This window comes from Myotis nattereri, assembly GCF_964212035.1.
Source record: "Myotis nattereri genome assembly, chromosome: 14".
In the NCBI taxonomy this organism is placed as follows: domain Eukaryota; kingdom Metazoa; phylum Chordata; class Mammalia; order Chiroptera; family Vespertilionidae; genus Myotis; species Myotis nattereri.
The window spans coordinates 56,010,891-56,032,587 of record NC_138089.1 but is presented as its reverse complement, the minus strand read 5'-3'; the positions used below and the strand labels follow the sequence as shown (position 1 = coordinate 56,032,587).

At 51.3% G+C, this 21,697-nt stretch overlaps 1 protein-coding gene across 7 annotated transcripts in view; it reads right to left on the bottom strand.

The window, feature by feature from the left end:
- The window catches only part of TRAK1 (trafficking kinesin protein 1), a gene marked incomplete at its 5' end in the record, with an annotated part of 88,559 nt that overhangs the window by 28,251 nt on the left and 38,611 nt on the right, over positions 1–21,697 (bottom strand). For 6 of the 7 annotated variants that reach the window (XM_081106077.1, XM_081106076.1, XM_081106074.1 and 3 more), the window contains 4 exons: positions 1,946–2,054; positions 2,955–3,055; positions 3,833–3,949; positions 9,532–9,608. In XM_081106077.1, the coding sequence (XP_080962203.1) occupies positions 1,946–2,054; positions 2,955–3,055; positions 3,833–3,949; positions 9,532–9,608 (404 nt within the window). Of the gene's footprint in view, positions 1–1,945; positions 2,055–2,954; positions 3,056–3,832; positions 3,950–9,531; positions 9,609–20,578; positions 20,691–21,697 lie in introns of those variants that run through there. The other variant, XM_081106078.1, reaches the window with a different exon arrangement.

Genomic DNA, 21,697 nt, shown 5'->3' with positions numbered 1-21,697 from the left:
TGAACCCCTTTGTGACTCAAAACGTGCCTAGGACACAGCTCTGCCTACCATGGGCGTTCTAAGGCTAGCCACAAGGAGAATGGCTAACACATTCACCTACTATGTGCTGGGCACTGTCCTATGAGGTTCTACTAAGTTGGAGTTAAATCTCTTGCATTCCGCTGAACAAAAACAAGGTACGAGGTGAAAGCAGTAAAATTCAGAGGCCCAGGAGCTATCCCAGGACTCTGTGTAGCTTGCTCCCGGCTAACAAGGTGGGAGGCTAGAGATCTGGACACCCCAGTTAGACAGAAGGTCCTGGCCCCACAGAGACACCACCCTCCTGAAAGCCGAGGAGGGGCAGCGGACTCTGGCTGGGATCAGGTTCCCTGGTTGCTTTAGGTCAGCGGTTCTCAACCTGTGGGTCGCGACCCCTTTGGCGGTCGAACAACCCTTTCACAGGGGTCGCCTAAGACCATCCTGCATATCAGATATTTACGATTCATAACAGTAGCAACATGACAGTTATGAAGTAGCAACGAAAATAATTTTATGGTTGGGTCACAACATGAGGAGCTGTGTTTAAAGGGCCAGAAGGTTGAGAACCGCTGCTTTAGGTGAAGACTGACGGAGGGGCCATTGCTGTGTGCCCAGGACTAGTGTCTACCTGGGGCAGACCACACTGGGAGGGGCAGCACCAGACTCAGAATGGGGAGCACTGGGCGAGTCTTGGCTGGGCCACTGGCTGGCAGAGAGTTAAGACAACCGCTCAGTAAACGAGGGGCTGGAAGAGGTGACTTCTGAGACAGCCTGACCCTTTCCTCATGCCTCAGTGTCCCGTTCAGCCCAGACATGAGATTGTTTCCAACGTGTGGGCAACTTCAAGGTGACGGGTGGTCTGCCCTATGGGATGAGCTTTGGGGGTGGGGTGGGGAGAGGGCTGAGCCAGCTCAGGTGGGAATGAGCCCCGACTTGACAAACAAGGGCCTGATGGACAGGCTGCACCACCCCTCTGGCTAGAGAGCAAAGACGCACTGATACTTAAGACAAAAGGTACTGAATTTGCAGCGTTTCTAGATAGAGACGGGGGGTGAGGGGAAGCAGTGTGGGGTCTGGCGTCACGGAGACTTGCAAATCCGGGGTCTGTCATCCACTGATTTGCACGGCCTTGGGAAATCAAAACTTCCGGCAGCCGGGGTCCTGCCTTCCCAACGGAAATGAGACGCAAGTCACCAGCTCCCAGCCTTGCTGTGGGGATTTTAAAAAAGCAAGGCAGCTCTGGCCAGCGTGGTGCAGCTGGCTGGGCACTGTCTTGTGCCCGGAACGGTTGCCAGTCCCATTCCTGAACAGGGCACATGCCCAGGGGGTTTTGGGCTCGATCCCTGGCAGGGGGCCTGCAGGAGGCAGCCAATCAATGTTTTGCTCTCACATCGATGTTTCTCTCTCTCCCTCTCCCTTCCTCTCTGTCTAAAAAAAATCAATTAAAAATATTTTTAAAAACAAATAAATAAAGTAAAAAATAATGCAGGCAAAGTACCGAGCACAAAACCCAGCCAATTAGGGACCCTCAGAAGCAGGAGCTCCCAGTGTGTGTCTGCTCAGTCTCAACTAAGAAATGTGTCTCCGAGTTCTCAGGCACTATTTCCTCGGGTACTGTTTGGTGTCACCTGGGGGGACAGGAAAACGAGGCCTTCACACTGGGCCTCCACGTCATGCCCGTAGAGCTGGAGAACACCCTGGAAAGATCCCCTTCTACCCTGCAAAGGGGGACAGGTTGCCACCCACCCTTGCCCCTCCACACGCTGCATAATTCACCAGCGGGTCCGCCCCAGCCCTGGGAGGCAACACCCAGCACAGGAATGAGCCAAGGTTCAGGTGGTTCTGACAGAGAACCTTTGCGAAGGGCAGATAAGGGGAACAGGGCCGCCACCCCCCAGAGCGGACAAGAGCAGGGTGCGGACGCCACCTCGGATCGAAGTACAACGTTCTCCTCTTCCAGGTCCTTCAGCTTCTTCTGAAGAGAATCCAGATGGAAGTAGTTCTGGACTGAGGACGATGACTCATTCCTCTTCAACCTGGGAAGAAGGTAAGATCGCGTTCTAGGGAGAGACACACTCCCCCCGCCGCCCGGTGCACCACGGGGAGGCACACAGCCCGTCTCCAGGGGCGTCAGGACACGTGCAGGCGTGACAATGGCCCATCCGGCTGCTCCCGCACCCCCAGGATACACAGGCTCGCTCCCACTTCAGACTTACAACCCAACCCTTGTCCACAATTCGCAGTTGTCACGTTGTCTCAGAATTCAGGGAAACGGGCTCTATCTAAAGCCCACACAATTCTGAATGCCTGGGAGTTTAATGTATAATGTATAATGTATAATGTATAATGTATAATGCGCTTCTGGGTGCCAACTGCTGTTTCAAATACAGGTATTAAGTCACTTACTGCGCATAACCCTATGAACTAAGTGCTAGTCTTATTATCCCCATTTTCCAAATAAAGAAACAAGCACAGAGAGGTTAAGTAACTTAGCCAAGAACACACAGCTAAGAAGCCACAGCGTCGAGAACTGAACTCAGACCATCTGGCTTTTGAGTCCATGCCGCTAACATGAGGCTCTGCAGACTCTCAGAGAAGCCCCCACACCTCCTGTTCCCCAGGTCCCCTCACAGCACCTCAGGCTTCAGAACCCCATCACCAGAGCCCACCCTGTGACCTACCAACATGCCAGGCCATGTCAGTCTGAACTGACAAATGAACAAGAAGCCCCAGTCAGAGGAAAACAAAAAACCTGTCCTTCCACATCCCACTGCAATGGTGACACGGTCTGTGCCAGGCACTGGGAGGTGCCTGGTCGGAGGAGGCCGGAGCGGCTGACCTGTGTTGCTGGAGAAGGTGACCGACCCTGCCCAGGCAGCTCCAAGGACATGGGCGGCAGCCAGCCTGTGCTGTGACCCCGGACCCCAGGGACTTACGGGGTTGAGCACACAGACTCGGGCTCGCTCTCCTCCGCGGCGCTGGTGTAGAACTGGAGTAGCTCATCCTTCATGGACAGCTCATGCCGGAGTTGAGACACCTGCACAAACAGCCGGCCCGTCGTTCACGCCCCTCACAGGACCACGTCCCCACTCGTGCTCAAACACCTGCTGCTCAGTGACAGCGTTTTAAAAATTCCTCCTTAGCCCGGCCAGCGTGGCTCAGTGGTTGAGCGTCGACCTGAACCAGAAGGTCACGGTTTGATTCCAGGTCAGGGCACACGCCTGGGTTGCGGGCTCGATCCCCAGTAGGGGCCGTGCCGGAGGCAGCCTATCAATGATTCTCCCTCATTATTGATGTTTCTATCTCTCTCTCCCTCTCCTTTCCTCTCTGAAATCAATAAAAAAAAAAAAATACATTGATCCTCCTTAAAAGTGAAGGCCTTTAAATGATTTTTGTTCTACTCAAAGAAAACAAACAGTTACGTTTCATCCTCTTTGAGAAAAATACAATGAATTACTCTTTGGCCAAAAAATCCCTCTGCCTCAATTTACAATTTTTACTTTGGTATGGAGAAGAGATGAGAGGGGACTAGAAGTTTCTAGAATGATGTCTGGGGGCAGATAGCTTAGCCAGTCAGTAGCTGGGCAAATGCCCAGAGACATGGGTCATCTTACCAAATGGGAGACGAGGCCCCACTGTGGGCAGGAGACACAGTGAACAGGAGCTGCAGGGAGGCAGCGTTCTGTGTCCAGGTGGCCACGCGAGAGCAGGCGGCTCTGGGCTCAGGGCTTGGGTGAGCCCTCGGGGGCCTCTCCGAATGGGACCCTTTCCCTCACCCTGATCGGCGCCTGTGGCCCCAGCACCGGCTCCTCACCTCCTCCCGGATGTGCTCCACCTGCTCCTCCAGCAGCTCATTCCTCTCGGTGAGCGTCTTGTTCTTCTTCAACAACGACTGGCCAATCCGAGCAGCCAACTCTAAATCCCGCTCTTTCTGTGAAAGGCAGAGGGAGAGCAGAGATTTTTTAAAAAAAAAAAACTCAGACGTCCTGAAGGAGCCCACAGAGGAAAACAAGGGCATTTAGAAATGACAAAGGGATTAATAATTCACCCTCCATTCACCAGCACCGGACACCCGTTCAAAGAGGTGTCCACTCTGCCCACGTAACCTGCAGGAGCTACGCAGGCCCCGGCCCTGGAAGGAAACCTTGACATCTGATGAAAACAAGTCTCTGTTCCAGCAGGAAAAACCTGCTTCCAGAACGTTTCTCTGCAGCTGCTGTTGGTATTGGTGTAGTCATCTGATAGCCATCTCTCCGGGAGGCCTGCGGCTGGGCTACCTGTACTGCCAGGTACCAGCACATGGAAACACCCAGTGGCCACCTGCTGGATGAATGAATGGACCCAGAAATTCCAGACTGTTTCTGTGAGAGAGCCAAGTATAGCAAGAAGCAGGGAGGCAGCCTCTTCAGCACACTTTAAGCTGGAATTGACCCGGTTTCTTGGATTTGCCTCCTATGAAACAAAAATGTTTCCGGATACTCTGAAATGCAGCAACACGTTTCTTTTACTTAATGGGAATCTACTTGGGCTTTGTTTTAATTATTTATTTTTAAATATATATAATTTCAGAGAGGAAGGGAGAGGGAGAGGGAGAGAGAAACATCGACGATGAGAGACAATCACTGATCGGCTGCCTCCTGCACATCTACTGGGGATGGAGCCGGAAACCCGAGTATTGAACCATGACTTCCTGAATCACAGGTCGATGCTCAACCACCACTGAGCCACGCTGGCCGGGCGAGGCTTTATTTTTCTAAAGTACTTTCCAATTGGAGCAACAAGGCATAAAAGTTGCCCTACTTCAGAATCAGAGGTGTGTCCCTGACACAGAAGTGTCTGTTGGTTCAGCTGGTGACATCTCTCAGAGCAGGACGCCGAGGAAAGCCTTGCGGGGCCTGTCAAGGGTCCCGACAGTGGAGACAGTGGGCGGCCGCCATCGCCAGAAGCAGACTCCCTGAGCCCGCCGGAGGGGCTGTTGGCCACGGGGTCACACTCAACTTGCTCACGTTTAGGTGGCAGTTGGCAAGGGGAGGAGACCTCTGGGAACGAAATGATTTCAGAAGCCTGTGCTAATTATTCTGCTCACCTGGCGTGAAGGGCAGAGGAATGGGAGCGGGTAGTTGTTAAGAAACACAATGTAAACGGAGCCACGCTAAATGGAGCCGGAGCTGCCACCCCAGGGGCACTGCCTTGCATGTCTCGTGCCTCAAACCTCTGAGACGTTAAAACAGGGCACAATCCCCTTTAGAACGAGCCTGGGTAACCTCGTGTCCCAAAGAACTGTTTTCAGGATAACAAGCAAGCAGATATTATGACAACAGGACTGACGGACGACTGGACTGGAAACTCAAACCCTGCTTTAGAATAAACATCCCCATGTGAGCTTGTCTGCACCAATAAGAGTGTCTTCCTTCTACTGATGGAACTGTCCCCATTTCTCATAACTACCCCTAAACTGGAACATAATTTCGGTTTCTGCCTAAATCAGTGCTTCCCGAATAGCTATTCTTCTTTGTCTGTTAAATCTCAAATAAATGCTTGTTGCCTCTCACTTTGAAAAGCCTTTTATTTTTAGGTTCATGTAGTTAAGATCAGGAAAAAAGAAGAAAAGCTGGGCAGGAGTCGGTCGCAGCTTCTGATCGGCTATTAACTACGCGGCCTCAGGTCAAGGTCCCCGCTCCGCGAGGATCAGGCACACGCCAGGTTAGCTTTCTCCAAAGACAGGCAATAACCCTTGAGCAGGTTGAGAATCACTGTAGTAGTGGCAGCTGACGATTCGGTTTAAAGAAATTCAACAGCGCAGAAATGAAATACCAAAGTGCCTTCCACGTAATAAGGGTACGATTTCACACATAAGCTTTTGCTTGTCATGTATGTACTTATGTGAGTCCTGGGCCACAACCTAAGGTGCATGTCTCACAGCGGGTACAGGTCCACAGTCTACCTGCTGCAGGTGAAATGTTCAACTCTGAAACTGTGGGAGTTCGGGTTCTGATGGAACACCCCTGGGCCTGGTTGTCTGTCAGATGGAGGAGGGCAGAGGGGCAGACTAGCTGAGATACCCTTGAAAAAAATCTTCCAGCTTAATGATTCACTGACTTGTATCATTAAAAAAATCGATATATGTAAAAGCCTAAGCGACTGGCTGACTGGCCGGTAGCTATGACTGCACTGACCACCAGGGGGCAGATGCTCAACGCAGGAGCGGAAACCACAGGCATGGAAACATGGAACAGACTGATGAATCTCAGAGGAAAGGGGGGAAGAGGGTAGAGTGAAGGGTGGGAAGAGAGTAACCAAAGATCTTATATGAATACTAGAGGCCCGGTGCATGGATTCATGTACTGGTGGGGTCCCTCGGACTGGCCTGTGCCCTCTCGCAATCCGGGACCCCTCGGGGGATGTTGGACTGCCGGTTTCAGCCTGATCCCCGCAGGCCAGGCCAAGGGACCCCCTGGTACACGAATCCGTGCACCGGGCCTCTAGTAAATAAATAAAAATCAGTAGCTTTTATTTCTAACTTCTTACACATCCACCAAACTCCTCCGTGCAACAGCAGCACGCCTTCCCTTGGCTTATCACAGGCGTTTCACTGAATGACTGGAGGTCAGAGTGTAATTTTGGAAGACTCTGGATTGATAGGGATTTGCACCCCGCCCCAGGTCCTTGACGTTGCTAAGGCCCGTAACTGCTGTCTCCACTGTCCCAGAAGCCAGCCGGGTGTCACGTGAAGTGAGCCGTAAATACCCCAGCTCATTCCCACAATTTGTGTCTCCCCAGCACTCCCTCCCATGGAACAAAGGTGGCCAGTGAGTCTGCCCACTCAGCCAAGATGCTCATCTCTGTGTAGGCATCCACGCCAGCTACAGTGTCTACCAAGGAGGGTCCTCGCTCAATGGCCCTGGATGACTTCTCAGACTCAACAGTGGTGCCTGTTTGGCACCTGGAGGAAAGGACCCAAAGGGATTGTGTGAGGGAACTTGCACACCTACCTGCCTAGAGGCTATAGTCCAAGTGGTTTCCGCCGGAGGACACTCAGCTAAAACTGCAACACCAAGTCCATGTCCCTTAGAAGTGTGGTCTCCACCAAGTTCACTCAAGTCTACTCGATTTCACTAGAGCAAGTCCTCAGACTTGTACCCAACAGGGGCTTAATGCCCATTGGCTCGCTGCCTCACTGTTCTGCATCTCCAGCATGCAACCGTAGGGGTTCAGAACGAGTCACCTCAAGACGTGCCTTTGCAGTATGCAGACTGTTTTGAGCTAAAGGCAACTCCTGGCCCTCCCTTAACTATCGAGAACTTACATTCGGGGCATTGCCCACAGCAAAAGGTTATGAGAGGTAACCTCTTTTGACATAACTAAGTTCAGGACAAACTTCTATTTACCAAGCATCTGCTCTTCTTCTCATCCGACAATGACCCTTTGAAGCACCCAGGCTCGTCCTAGCTCAGGATGTCTTATATGAACATGGTCCCTTTCTGTCTCCCATCCTCTCCTGCAGGTGGGGTCCTGGACTCTCTCGTGTATGTGGGGTTCCCATGCATATGTCGGTATCCGCTTGGGTTATTTTCTCTTGCTGACCGGTCTCACGTCTACTTGGTTACTAGGCCAGCCAGAAGAACCCTGAGGGTGGAGGAAACTTTGTGCCTTCTCCACACCTCCGAGCTGCAGAGTTCCAACAAGCACAGCCTCAGCCACATTCTGTACACACATTCCACTGCAAACAAGTCAAGCAGAAACGATAACAAGGAAGACCGGCTGGGAAAGGCAGTGCGAGAGCAGGGGGAGGCCAGAGCCCAGGAGGACCAGGAAACAGGAAGGGGAAGAAGAGCGAGTGGGCGGGAGCTCAACAACCACGCCCCTCGCCCTCCTCACTGCACCCCGTCCCCACTGGGCCCTGCCCCACTGACCCGAGCTCTCACCTCCTCTGCACCAAAAACCTAATCCTTATAGGAACATAAAGAAAACTCTGCTGGGGGGGGGGGGGGGGATAAAAGGGCAAGACATTCTAGTAAAAATAGTTACGGATGAAATGAAAACAACAACAAAAAAGTTCCTGTAGGTAGTGTCTCTGGCTTCTCTTTTCTAAGGTGGCAGGCTGGCCGAGTGTCTCTTGGAGAATTATAAGAACGAAAAAACTCCCATTTCTTACCACCAGCCAACAGCGTTTACTTCTGAATGCAGGGAAGCAGCTAGGAAAGGACCACTGGATTCAAATATGGCGAGAAGACTACAACTAAATAACTTAGGCCCTTGGAGACAGGCTATTACAGAATGGGTTCTTTTAGTGCCCGGGAAAGGTAGCTGGGTGGACTCATTCTCACTGCTCACTCCCTCTTCCCAGACAGGCTTTGTTTGAAAACACAGGGTGACTTGCTGCTCAGCCCCTTTAACCAATGAACACAACCCTGGAGCTGGAGAGCACCCTGCCGCCCACACAGGCAGCTAACTCATCCCATTCACCAATTTTAGGATAAAAAGCGTGACTAGCGAGCCCTCGGAATACCCTCTCGGTAACCGGGGAGGAGGCAAGCCTTGCCCAGAGGTAAATTCCGAGCTAGGGCAAGCTGCGAATCCTGTCCCCGCACCCCCAGATGCAAACGCTCCACACTGGCCCTGCTTTGGGGCCCTGTGCGCCCCCCCCCACCTCCCAGCACCCCATCTGCATGCGGCAGGCGTGCAAACCAAAGCAAACAATCACAGCGGGAGGGAATGGAACCAAAGCCAAGACAAGCACACGCAGTACAAGGTCACACGCCTGGGGCAGCGAGGCGTTCACCAGGAAACCCGCCTCTTCCAAAGAAAGGCAGCGACTCAGCTGTGATTCCTATCAGGACAAGGGGAAGAGTGGCGGAGACCAAACACCCCAATACACACATCCATAATAAAATCCCCTTAACCTGCTGTAAGTAAAAAAGAATACATTGCAAAGATATGGGTAATGATATTTTTTTTCCTGATATTTTTTGGATGCACTGAAAATATATTGTGGGAATGTATTTTAAGGGTTTTTAAAAATCTTGAAACTGGGTATTCTAGCAATTCTTTCCGTGCTTACCCAATTCTGTATCATTCATCCATTCATTGTAAAACCTAAAATACCATAAACAAACTTACCGCTACAAAGAACTACAAAGCTATCAACACAAAAAATAAAGCCACTAAGTCAGTGGTTCTCAACCTTCCGGCCCTTAAATACAGTTCCTCATGTTGTGACCCAACCATAAAATTATTTTCGTTGCTACTTCATAACTGTAATGTTGCTACTGTTATGAATCGTCATGTAAATATCTGATATGCAGGATGGTCTTAGGCGACTCCTGTGAAAGGGTCGTTCGACCGCCAAAGGGGTCGCGACCCACAGGTTGAGAACCGCTGCTCTAAGTGATCCCCTGAGAAGGCCCCGTTTCTGAGATTCTTCCCTGAGACTCACGGTAATGCACGCTTTAGTCAATACCAATTACAACGGTCAATTCTGAGCGACCCTTTCCCTTCCCCCGAAACACTTACCTCCTCAAGAAGCCGAGTGACAGCATCAATGTCATTATACGTCTTAGTCATCTGGCCAACTCTTTCTGCACATAAAACTGCAAGAAATAGGACAACGATCAGACAAGAAATAACAAGTATTCGTGAGGGTGTCAAGAAAAGGGAACCCAGGTGGGAATGTAAGTTGGTGCAGCCACTACAGAAATGCAGGTTCCTTAAAGAATTAAGACTACAGTTACCATATGACTTAGCAATCCCTCTTCTGAGTATCATCTACCTGAAATATCTGATAACACTTCTTTGTAAAGATATATGTACCCTCTGTTCATTATTTACAGTAGCCAAGACATGGCAAAAAAAACACCTAAATGTCCTTTGGCAGATGATTGGATAAAGAAGCTGTGGTACAGATACACAATGGAATACGACTCAGCCACGAACAAGATGAAATGCCGCCATTGGTGACAAGATGGGTGGATCTTTGGAGTATCGCTCTAAGTGGATTAAGTCAGACAGAAAAGGACAAGAACCATATGATTTCACTCTCATGTGAAATACAAAACAAAAAGCAACAAATGAACAAATAAAACAAACTCACAGATACAGACAACAGAATGGTGGCTACCAGAGGGGAAAGGGAGTGAGGGGAGGGTGAAGAGCGTAAAGGGGGTCAAATACATAGTGACAGGAGACTGGACTTCAGGTGATGAGCACATAATGGAATATACAGACATTGTGTTATAAAGCTGTTCACCTGAAATTTATATAATGTTATTGACCAAAGTTACCCCAATACATTTAATTTTTTTAAAAATATATTTTATTGATTTTTTACAGAGAGGAAGGGAGAGGGATAGTTAGAAACATTGATGAGAGAGAAACATCGATCAGCTGCCTCCTGCACACTCCCTACTGGGGGTGTTCCCGCAACCAAGGTACATGCCCTTGACCGGAATTGAACCTGGGACCTTTCAGTCCGCAGGCCAATGCTCTATCCACTGAGCCAAACCGGTTACAGCTACATTTAATTTTTAAAAAGAAAACAAATGACCATGAAACTACCAATGACCCATCTAAAAAAAAGCAGTTTCAAAACTGTGCCTGTATATCAGGCACAAAAGGATGTTGGTTTTGCCAAGTTCAACCCACTCAGCACTCAGTACCACCCGGTTTCATTTCCCAGTTCCAGGGAAGAGCCCGAAGCTCTAAGGGGGTGAGGGAGTAGGGGTGGCCTCAAATTTCTGCAAGGCCTTGACATGGTGTGTGATATACTGAGAGGTGGTGCTGGGGGTACGGCACTAGGTGGACAGGGATCTGGCCTCCTACAAACGGAGCAAATTAAATGGGTCAGCGGCACAGCCACCAAAATTATCACCAAGACCAACAGGAATCCAGACCTCACAAACCATAGAGACCCAACCCCGGGGACAGAGAGGGAAGGGACCCTTCAGAAAGCAGCTATTGGTACAGTCATTAAGCAACAGTCTTAGCTGGTCATTTCATGATGGCACAGCCCTCCCGCTCCCCAAATGGCCTAAATTCTAAGGCTTTGCAACCAGTTTCCATACCATGAAAACTAGGGTGACAGAGGTTTGTAATCCACACCCCGAAGACCTCTACTATTACTGCGGCACATGTAGCCGAGTGAAACGCTCCCTCTCACTGACTCCATCTTAATTCCAGCCTGCATTTCTCCCAGGGCCTTCAGGGAAGAAGCTCCTGCTATCTATGTGCTAATTACAGAGGAATTCTGCTTGAGGCTGAGCTTTCTGCAAAGATTTGCAGGAGCCTCAAGACGAGACACAGATCAGCAGGGGTCAAGGGACCAGGGAACTAGGAGATTTACAAATTTCACACTCTTCCCTGGATCCCTGTTGGTGCCAAGCTGTCACACACTCTTGCCCTGCCCATGCTCCCTTCCCTTGACATAAAAGAAGCCTGAATCCTGGGCTCTCTTAAGATGGATTTGCAGACACTTTAAGGCAACTCCCATCTTCTCAAGCTGGAGCCTTCTTGATCAACAAACTTTTCCTAACTCCAAACTCTGATGTTGTGAATATTGGCCTTTATGAAAGGCCAGGCACAGGATCCTTGAATCACACACACACACACACACACACACACACAGCAATGTTTCATAACATGTATAATTTACTGGGCTCATAGGAGGCTCCGTGCAGGCCACTTTGGGACGGTGTGGCTTTGTTCTCCCTTCCACTGGAGAAAAAGGCTCATGCAATGAAAGAGGACTTTATTCTGATGAAAAATCTCAGGGTTGTTCTATTTTAAGTCCATGGCAAGGAACTGATTTGCAGTTCGACAAACACCAAGAAGGTAGCGTGGGTTTTATTCGGTGGAGGAAGGAGTGAATGCAAACGGATTTAGGGCCAAAGTATGAACTCTTTTGAAACCTGCCTCTTTCGGGCTAAATAATAACTTCTTCGTTAACTCTTCTCAACTAAGATGCTAGAGAGTTCGGCTTTGTGACAGCCCACGCGAGGCATCTGGGGACTGTACTACCTGCCAACCTCAGGAGCAGCTGCAAGTGAAATGCAATCGGCCTCTAAATATTTTATTAAACCCAAGTAGAGATCATCTCAGGGAAGGCGCTCAGAGAAATCTGACCCGCTGGCATGATTTTCCAGCTTTCAGAAGGTGACCTAAAATCTGGTTCCAAATCTGAAACCCAAGCAACACAGAGCCCTGGCAGCCAGGGGCGGGGGCTCCCATTCCCCGCCTGTCCCCCCGCAGCCTCTCCCCCCCCCCCCGCCGCACCCCCGGCCTCAGGCCCTTTCCTTCCCCTCCCCTCACCTCCCTTGGAGCTGCCAGGTTGGAAAAGGCAAGGAGAATGCGTGAGGGTTGGTTTAAACCAGAACTGAACTTGATGGAGGTGGAGTCCAGCTCAAACTGCTGTAAAAAGTTCATCAGTTTGAGGTCCTGAGAAATCTTCAAGTGAAGACTCCTAGGCCGCCGACAATGGTTAATTTTCAAGATGTAGAGCTGCCATGCTCTGCCCAGAGCAGATAAGGTACATGGAGCCCTCCAGCCAGCTGGCGGTGGGCAGCAGCATGCGAACGGACCACAGCAGTCACCAAAGGCCCAGAGAGGTTAAACAACGCATCCAAAGCCACACAGCTAGCAAATGGTGAATTTCAACATAAGAAGGGCCTCCCAGCAGGGGCAGCAGACATCATTTATGAAGTCCCTGACAGCCCTGGAATTTAATGTGCTTTCTAGACTGATCCCCGCAACTCAGCAGCCCCTACTTTACGGATAGGTCATTTCAGATTGATTAGAACATTGTTTTTCCACTTTTTAGAACCCGACCTCCAGTTTCCCCTCCCCAGTTATTTCCTGGCCTATCTTCTGTGCCTCAGCATCCGTGTTTTGTTTTGTTTTTAAAGTACATTTTATTTTCTACACTCTTTGTTGTAAAAAAAAAAAAGTATAGGCATGTTGAATAACTTTGAAAATATTCGTGTACCCCCTAGAACAGCGGTTCTCAACCTGTGGGTCGCGACCCCTTTGGGGGTCGAATCACCCTGTCACAGGGGTCGTCTAAGACCATCGGAAAACACATATATAATTACATATTGTTTTTGTGATGAATCACTATGCTTTAATTATGTTCAATTTGTAACAATGAAATTGGGGGTCACCACAACATGAGGAACTGTATTAAAGGGTCGCGGCAATAGGAAGGTGGAGAACCACTGCCCTAGAAATTCTGACGAGTCTGCTCGAGACAGGAGCTGGGACCTGGGTGTCAGAGCAAAGGAGGGTCCACAGATCAGTGACCTATCCCTTCTCACTCTGACCAGCAGCAGCAGGTGTCAGGAGAAAAAGCTCCCCTAAATCTGGCCCCTGATCCCACAGGAAACGCACCTCGTAAAACCCGTCTGCCCTGTTCAAAGGAACAAGGGGTGGAAGGCTCCCAGCCCGAGAGCCACAGCTAGAGAGCTGCCCATAAATTCTCCATGAGCCGCCCCGATGCCAAGTTTCCGGGCGTTACGAGCTGTCCTTCAAAGCTGCCTCCACGCTCTTGAACCGAATGTGTCAATGCTCTGCTTACAGACCTTCTGCGGCTCTGCCGCCGCCTACAAGCGGCAGCCTCAACGCCTAAGACACGGGGACCACCCTTCCCTGGCCCCGGTCTAGCCTTCTCGCCTCCTCACTGGCCACCTGTGCCCATTTTCCACCCCCGCTCATCTACCCCCTGTGATGCCACTCAGGTGTCTGGCCTGGCACTGCTATTTCCTTCTGTGGGGACCTTCTCCCACGTCTCCACCCGGGGACCTCCTGCCCCTCCCCACGGCCCAGCAGGAAGAGGGTAGCCGACCCCTATCCTAGTCTCACCTCTGGGGTCCACTATGGTAAAACCCGTGCCGTTTACAGGCCCCTTGGGCCCTTGGGAGCCATCTGCAGACATCTAGGCGGGGCCAAACCGGCAAAGTGCTTTGGAGGGGCCATCACCCAACCGCACAGCAGCCAGGCCAGCGTATCCCGCCAGGCCCGTGCTGGTGGGTGGGACACGTGTCTCCCCCACTTGATGGCAGGGAAACTCGGGCTCTGAGAGGTCAGATGACTCACCTAAGGTTCCAAAAATTTTAGAAGTCTCCTGGGCGCCTACCCTAGAGAAACAAAAACATGTCCACACAAAAACCCGCACACGAATGTCACAGCAGCATGACTCATTATAGCCAGAAAGTGGAACCCACCCACATGACCCCCAAGCGCTGAGTGAATAAACAAATCCGGTATATCCACACAGTGGAATAGTACTCGGCCACAAAAAGGATGAGGTACCCATACATGCGACAGTATGGGGGAACCTCAGACACCTCCTGCTCATAAGCCAGACACAAAGGACTGTACATTGTATAAGGTAGCCAGTCCAGGCAAATTAGAGGGACAGAAGGAGGATCCATGGTTGCCTAGATTGGGGGTGGGAACGGGTTGGACTATAAACAGGCATGAGGGATCTCAAAGGACAGTGATGGCGAACCTATGATACGCGTGTCAGAGGTGACACGTGAACTCATTTTTTTGGTTGATTTTTCTTTGTTAAATGGCATTTAAATATACAAAATAAATATCAAAAATATAAGTCTTTGTTTTACTATGGTTGCCAATATCAAAAAATTTCTATATGCGACACGGCACCAGAGTTAAGTTAGGGTTTTTCAAAATGCTGACACGCCGAGCTCAAAAGGTTCGCCATCACTGTCCTAGGAGGAGGGGGATACAAATGCCCTAAAACGGAATAAAGTGGTGATGGTGGCACAACTCAGTGAATTTATTAAAAATCATCAACCTGTCCACTTTAAAATGGGTGACTTTTATGGTATGTACATTGTGCCTCGATTTTTAAAAAAATATATTTTACTGATTTTTTACAGAGAGGAAGGGAGAGGGAGAGAGAGCTAGAAACATCGATCAGCTGCCTCCTGCACACTCCCTACTGGGGACGTGCCTGCAACCAAGGTACATGCCTTTGACCGGAATCAAACCTGGGACCCTTGAGTCCGCAGGCTGATGCTCTCTATCCCCTGAGCCAAACCAGTTAGGGCATGTGCCTCAATATTTTAAGTTATCAAATAATACGCAAACAAGCCACCCTGAGCTGCATATGCCATATCCCAACCCCTTCCCTATTACACAACAGTGTGAAAGCATTCTTTATTATCTCAAGTCCGACCGAGCCCTCCTCAGCGGTGTTCGCAGGTAACTGCTAGGAATAGCCAATCACCCAATGAAACACACATAAGTTACTAGTCTGCCCCACAGACACCAGGCTATTGTTAATTAGACAACTGTCATCAAAATGAGCTCCGATGGCAGAACAATTTCATGATCCAGAAGAGAACCAAGGGCTGACTCTCTCGGGTTTTTGGGGAGAGTCTGACTTTGGACTCTCTTCTCAGGCACAACACTCTCCTGCCTTCTCCCAAGTCAGGGCCACCTCCGGGAGGTTCAGCCGATCCCTTGCTTAGCTATTGTCCTCTCATATCAAAATAATGTAGACTTGACCCAATAGCCCAAGTAACCTACTAAGATCCATAAAAACTACGTTATTTGGTTTAGAAAACAAACAAAATATAACTAGTGTCCCGTGTCCCTTCCCACCTGATACTTTAAAAGGGGGGAAGATTTTGTTTTGCTCTCAGACCAGTTTTTGCAAGGAAAGGCTCACTTCCAACCAACCCCCCGAGAGGGGTGTGTTTCTTATCACCCCGAGATAAGCACGTGTCCAGGACAGTCCTGAGAGAAAAACAAAGGGGCTACCTCAGGTCCAAGGTGACACGGAGAGATGGGGAGACAGTTGCTAAGAAAGACGCTGCAACCAATGAACACAGACAACAGGGGGGTGAGGGCATGAGTGGGGGGGATAGGGGGTAATGAGGGGATAAGGACACATATGTAATAATTTAATCAATAAAAAAAGAAAGAGAGAAAGAAGTTGCATCAACGAGAAAGGCATCCACGGATGAGCACCTGTGGTCTGAAGCCAGAAGCCCACAGGCCGAGGGAAGGTGCTGGTTTATCACGGCAGCCTCTGGGATGCCCAGGTGGCAGAGCCAGCCCCGAGGCCGGCCCACTACCAACAGCAGTCTGCTGGGCCCTCACGGGGCCTGGTCTGGGCCCTGGGAGGCAGGAGAGAGGCCTCACTCACATGCCAGAGGAAGCGACCTGACAATACAGCTCTGGCTACATTTTCCTGCTCATGAGCAGCATTGGCTGAAATCTCAGTGTGAGGATTTCATTGAGAAGGTAAGACACATGCAAGAATTAGCATAATTCACAGGCACTAGCAGAGGCCACAGCAGCCTGCGTGCCAGGGCCCCAAGGCAAGTCATTGAAGAAGCAGGGAGAAGAAACGAAATGACTATTGCGTATCTACAACATGCCCACTGCCACCCCGGGCATTTTACAAATATCATTTTACTTAAAACCCAGGACAACCCCATGATACAAATATGATCCCCACTGAACACACCAGACAGAGAGAGAGGCCAAATGGCTTGTCCAAGGTCAGGCAGGATATAGCCATGGACTTGAACCTGGTCTATTAGATGCCCCAAACCTGCCCTCCCCGCCCAGGCTGGAACACTCAGGGTTGATCTAAGGTGGCCACTCACCACCAGGGTAGTTAACGAGGGCGGAGGGCCGGCCTGGGCCTGCCTATGATAACAAAGGGCTCTTGTTTACACTCATCCTGGGAGGAAAGTGTTACTATTGTCCACATTTGAGACTTGAGGAAAGTGCCCAAGGTCACAGAGCTGTTAGGGAAGGGCCCTGATCTGTCTGACCCCCAAGCTGACGCTCTAAACTGCTGAGTAAATAAATGAATCCTACCCTCAAGGAGTTCTTGGCCTCTTTGAGAAGGTAAACATGCATAAATTAGCATAATTCAGAGGCACTAGTAGGAAGTGCATGGTGAGGGCAGTTTCAGAGAAGGCTGGGAATGGCAGGGGGGCAGGGGGCAGGTACCAGACTTGGGCAGAGCAGCAAGAGGACCAGCATACACAGACCACGGGTGAGCTTTGCTCATGGCCAGCCATGGGGTAACACTGGTACCCGCAACCTAGGAAGAGGACCACCCTGAGCAACTGACATCATTTTCCAATTTTCCATGCCCTGCGTGGAGTTGCCATGGATACTAACAACGAAACCCCAGGCTGGACTTAGGTGATAAACACCATCAGCAGAGAGACCTTTGGAACAGTGCTGAGGGCAGAACTGATAAGCGGGGTCAGCTCTCTCCTCATCTGTGACCCGAGGGGAGAGAGTCCTGCAGGGCACCCGCATGTGCCGCAGGCCACACTGTCAACACAGCCACCAGGGCGGCCGATGGCCTTTCTCTGGGCTGGATTCCCACTCCACAGGGCTGAAGGCGTCACCTCTGGGACTCAGCACACCCGCATGCAGCCCCATCAGTGAGGCCAGGGCTGCCCTCCAAACAGAAGGGTGGGCTCTGTGTGTGCCGATTCTCAGGCTTGGCCTTGGAACCCACTGGAGAACGTGGATGGCCCAGCAGATGCAGCTGCGGACAGAGATGTGTGGGCCTGGACCGAGGCACGCCCTTGGGCTCTGGGTGCCAACTGGCATATTTTCATCTCTGCTTCTCTTGACAATGACTGGCTAGTACTCAACACCTGAGAGCTACCCTTTGTGCAAAGGGCTGATTCCCCCCCCCACCCCCCCCCACCCCCCGTTCTCCGTCACCTCTAAGGGCCGGGCCCACTCTCTCCTGCAGCCAGCGGCTCAGAAAAACTAAACCTGCGCTCAGGGCACTTGGGAAATGCAGACCATTCGCGGGCTCTGCCCCAGTCCTGCCAGGGACGGAGTGACTGCTCTTGCCACCGGGTAGCAGCCTCAGACGCGTCCAGGTGAGGAAAGATCACCAAGCTGCTTCTTTAAGCACTTCCTTAAGGAAGCCCTGGGAATCTGCCACGTGCAAACCACAGGCACTGAGGGCAACATTCACTCTCTGCCAGTGTTTTGCTGGCACCAGGGGTGGGGCTGGGACCCAGGGGTGTGACCTGCAGTTTCACTCCCAGCAGCCAGGCTGGAGCGGCTGGAGCTCCCCTGAGCCCTGGGCCTGGGGAAGCGAAGCAAAGGCCGCCCTCCTGGGCGCCACTCCGCAGGAACCCGCCTGAGGTCAATTCCGGTTCTGCACCTGCTAGTCTCCGGAGACAGAGCAGGGATGTTCTCTCTCCCTGAAGACAGATGTGGGCAGGAAAGGGACTCCATTCGCGTAGGGCCTGGGGGTGGCAGGAGGCAGGGTGAGGGCCTGCTCTGTGCCTGCAGCTCTGGGACTCGGGACAGGGACGACCTACCAAACCTCTGTTGCTTTGACATTAAAAAGTGCCTATCGCCCTAACCGGTTTGGCTCAGTGGGTAGAGCGTCGGCCTGCAGACTGAAAGGTCCCAGGTTCGATTCCGGGTAAGGGCATGTACCTTGGTTGCGGGCACATCCCCAGTGGGGAGTGCGCAAGAGGCAGCTGATCGATGTTTCTCTCTCATCGATGTTTCTAACTCTCTATCCTTCTCCCTTCCTCTCTGTAAAAAAAATCAATAAAATATATTTTAAAAAATAGTGCCTATCACCCCACAAGGTGACCGGGAGAGGACGGGTGTCTCCTGAACCCGTAGCTATCAGAGCAACCCAAACACTCATTTTGCTCTTTGGTGTTCAACCAAAAGCACCTCTTTTCAACCAGTTAGGGTAGAAAACAGGGCATGTCCACACCCCACACACGTTTTCACTGTTCACAGAGCACTTCTCTCCCACACATGGGACTTGCTTCCTGTGAACTCAACAAAGGGGGGTGTGACGGTGTCAGAGAAAAACGGGTTGCCCAGGTCCCCAGGAACACTGGCCACAGAAACCGATCCTTCCACACCAAACTCCACCTTCCCGGCCCACGCCACACACTTCCCTCCGGCCAGGAGCAAGCCTGGCGAATTCCATTTTACAAAGAAAGCTAAGCAGGTTGGCACCAAAGAGTCTTTTTTTTTTTTTTTTAAAGGTGACTGTGCTGAAAATATTATTAACACTTCAGAACCACAGCCTTCAGTGTAGGACCGTCAGGTCCAATGATTGGTGTTTTACAAATCATCTCAGTATCTTTTAAGGCAACTGCGCATCATCTCATGCTTTCATGTACACAAGGACCCGCTCCAGGTCCTGTTAACATGCAGGGGGCCGGGGGGGCCCGGGAGTCTGCATTTCTAGCAAGCTCTCGGGTGATGCGGGTACACGGGCGGCATGCGAGGCAGCCTGGCTTTGAGGGGCAGAAGCTGGCCCTGGTTCCGCAGGAGCAGATGGGTGCCTTTCCCTTGAGCGCTTCCAGGAACCCGGCAAATGCACAGTCCCCCTCAGTCTGTCACCCCTCCCTCCTTCCCTGTCTCCATCTCTTTCGTGAAGAGGCCAGGCCGGGTGCCAGCCCTCAGCACGGAGCCCCCTTGCTCGCCTCTGGCTGTTGTCCCCACTTCCCCCCTTTTTCCAATTCAATCCATTTAACTGTCCTGAAGCATTAGTAATATTTTCAAAATATATACTTTTTGTATGTGGCCAATTACAAATAATCTCAAAAGTAAAAGTTGTGCTGAGACATGAAAATAGGCCACCACGGTGCAGAATTCTGAAAGGGTATTCCAACTGTTTCTGCTCAAGACCTAAAGAACATCTATGCAGTCACTGTTACAATGTCCTGTTTTACCCCCCAAATCCCTTTCTCCGGGCTGTGGGTTAAAGCCCCACAAACCCAATTAGGAAACTGACACCCAGCACGTGGGCACGCCTTTATTTAACTAACACCCTCCCTCTTCGCCCAAAGCAGCACCCCAATATGGCACAGCACAGCACCCCAATACAGAACAGCACAGCACCCTAATACAGAACAGCACCCCAATACAGCCTGGTGGTGGGCTCCCAGGTGACATCAGTGTCAGCCCTTGGACTTTTCTATCTGAAATATTTCTAAATTTTTTTTTAATCCCTATTTCAAATCAGTCATTAATAATTTTTTAAAATAACGCCAGCACAAAAACATGCTTTATTTATAATGACTCAGTCTCTTGCCCATTAATTTACGAAAACTCGTTCAGTCCCAAGAAAACAATTAAAACTCTTAAAATGGAGTACTGGAATGCCACAAAGGGCGGGCGGGGGGGGGGGGGGGGAGGCAACCACTGAGATTTGCAACAACACGTATGAATTTCAAAGACCTTGGTTAAGCCACAGCAGCCTGATAAAGTAACACACACGGTCTGATTCTATTTACATGGATCCCCAAACAGGCAGAACAAATCTCAGGTGACCCATGTGCGAGTGGTCTCCCAGGAGGCAGGTGTGAGCCCGGGGACTTCCCCGGGGGCCAGGCATGTGCGTCTCCCAAGGTGGCTTCACATGAGCGTCACTGAGCCACTTTCCACGGGAGCTCCCTGTGCTTGACGTTACAGCTCAATAAGAAAAGGAAAGAGCGCTTGAGCTCAGCGAAGCAGCCAGCCCGCCTCGACACTGACAGCAAAAGCACCCGATGGGTGCAAAGCAAGAATTTACCCTCTTCCGCCAGATCCAGGGTGTCCTGCTGCGCCGGGGCCAGCTCCCTCTCTTCATCTTGGCCATCGTACTCAAAACATTCTTCTTCCCCTCCCTCGTCTCTCAGGGACATTGCCAAAGTCGCCCCAAAGCCAACACATCGCCCTAAGGGGCTGTCGTGGAGGGAGCTCCTGGCTGCCTGCCCAGCTGGGCCAGCTGGGCCATCCGGGTCCCCGGGGCAGGTCCCCGGGGCTCTCGCTGGGCCCTGGCCGGGGCCTGGGATGTGCCCCGGCTCGGCTGGAGGGGAGGGTGTGCACAGGGCCCTTGGCCCAGCATCGCCCGAGACAGACCCGGAAGGGGGTGGCTCCCCTGCGCTGGGAGGAGGGGCGAGGCAGGGTGGGGCAGAGCACCTGCCTGGAATGGAAATGCCCTGCCCCGCCCTGGGGCGACCCTGCCAGGTGCTGTGTTTTCAGAGGGGAGGCGGGCAGGCAGGTGAGGATCTCAGAGCAAGCTCTCCGCCTTGAGGCTTGTCCTCCCCCCTCCTCCCCAGCCAGACACAGGGACGAACAGTAGCCTCCAGGAAGTCTCAGAGCAACTGCGCAGGCCAACACCACGCCGGCCGCAGGCAGGTACACGCCAGGTACACGCGTACCAAGTGGGGCTCTGGCGAGGAGGTGCCAGTGGGGGACTGCCCCACGCCCTCAGATGAGGGCTTCCCCGCGGGCTGCTTCAGAAGCAGACATAAACCTGGCTCAGTGCAGAACAGAGAAGGAAGCGATCATTCTGAATTCCGGCAGAAGGAAAAAGAAACAGCACGTAACCACGGCCCGTGCTAAGCGTAATTCATCCCCGTCTTCCTTTGGTAATAATACATTGCATGTGCTCTTTTTTAAAGTGCCTCCTATAAATCTCACCCTCAACTGGTGTATTCACAGCGCTTTAATTGCTGGGATAAGGAAAAAAAAAACAAGAATCTATAGCCTATCGGCTTGCAACGTTGCCTGGAAGAGGAAGCCGCAGTTTAAGCGCGCATCTCACTGCCGATTCCTCAGCACCGTTCGGCTTTGTCTGTGGCAGCGACGATGGCAGGTTCCTCCATCAAACCCGCTAAAACGCGGCCCAAGGGCGCTCCTGTCTCAG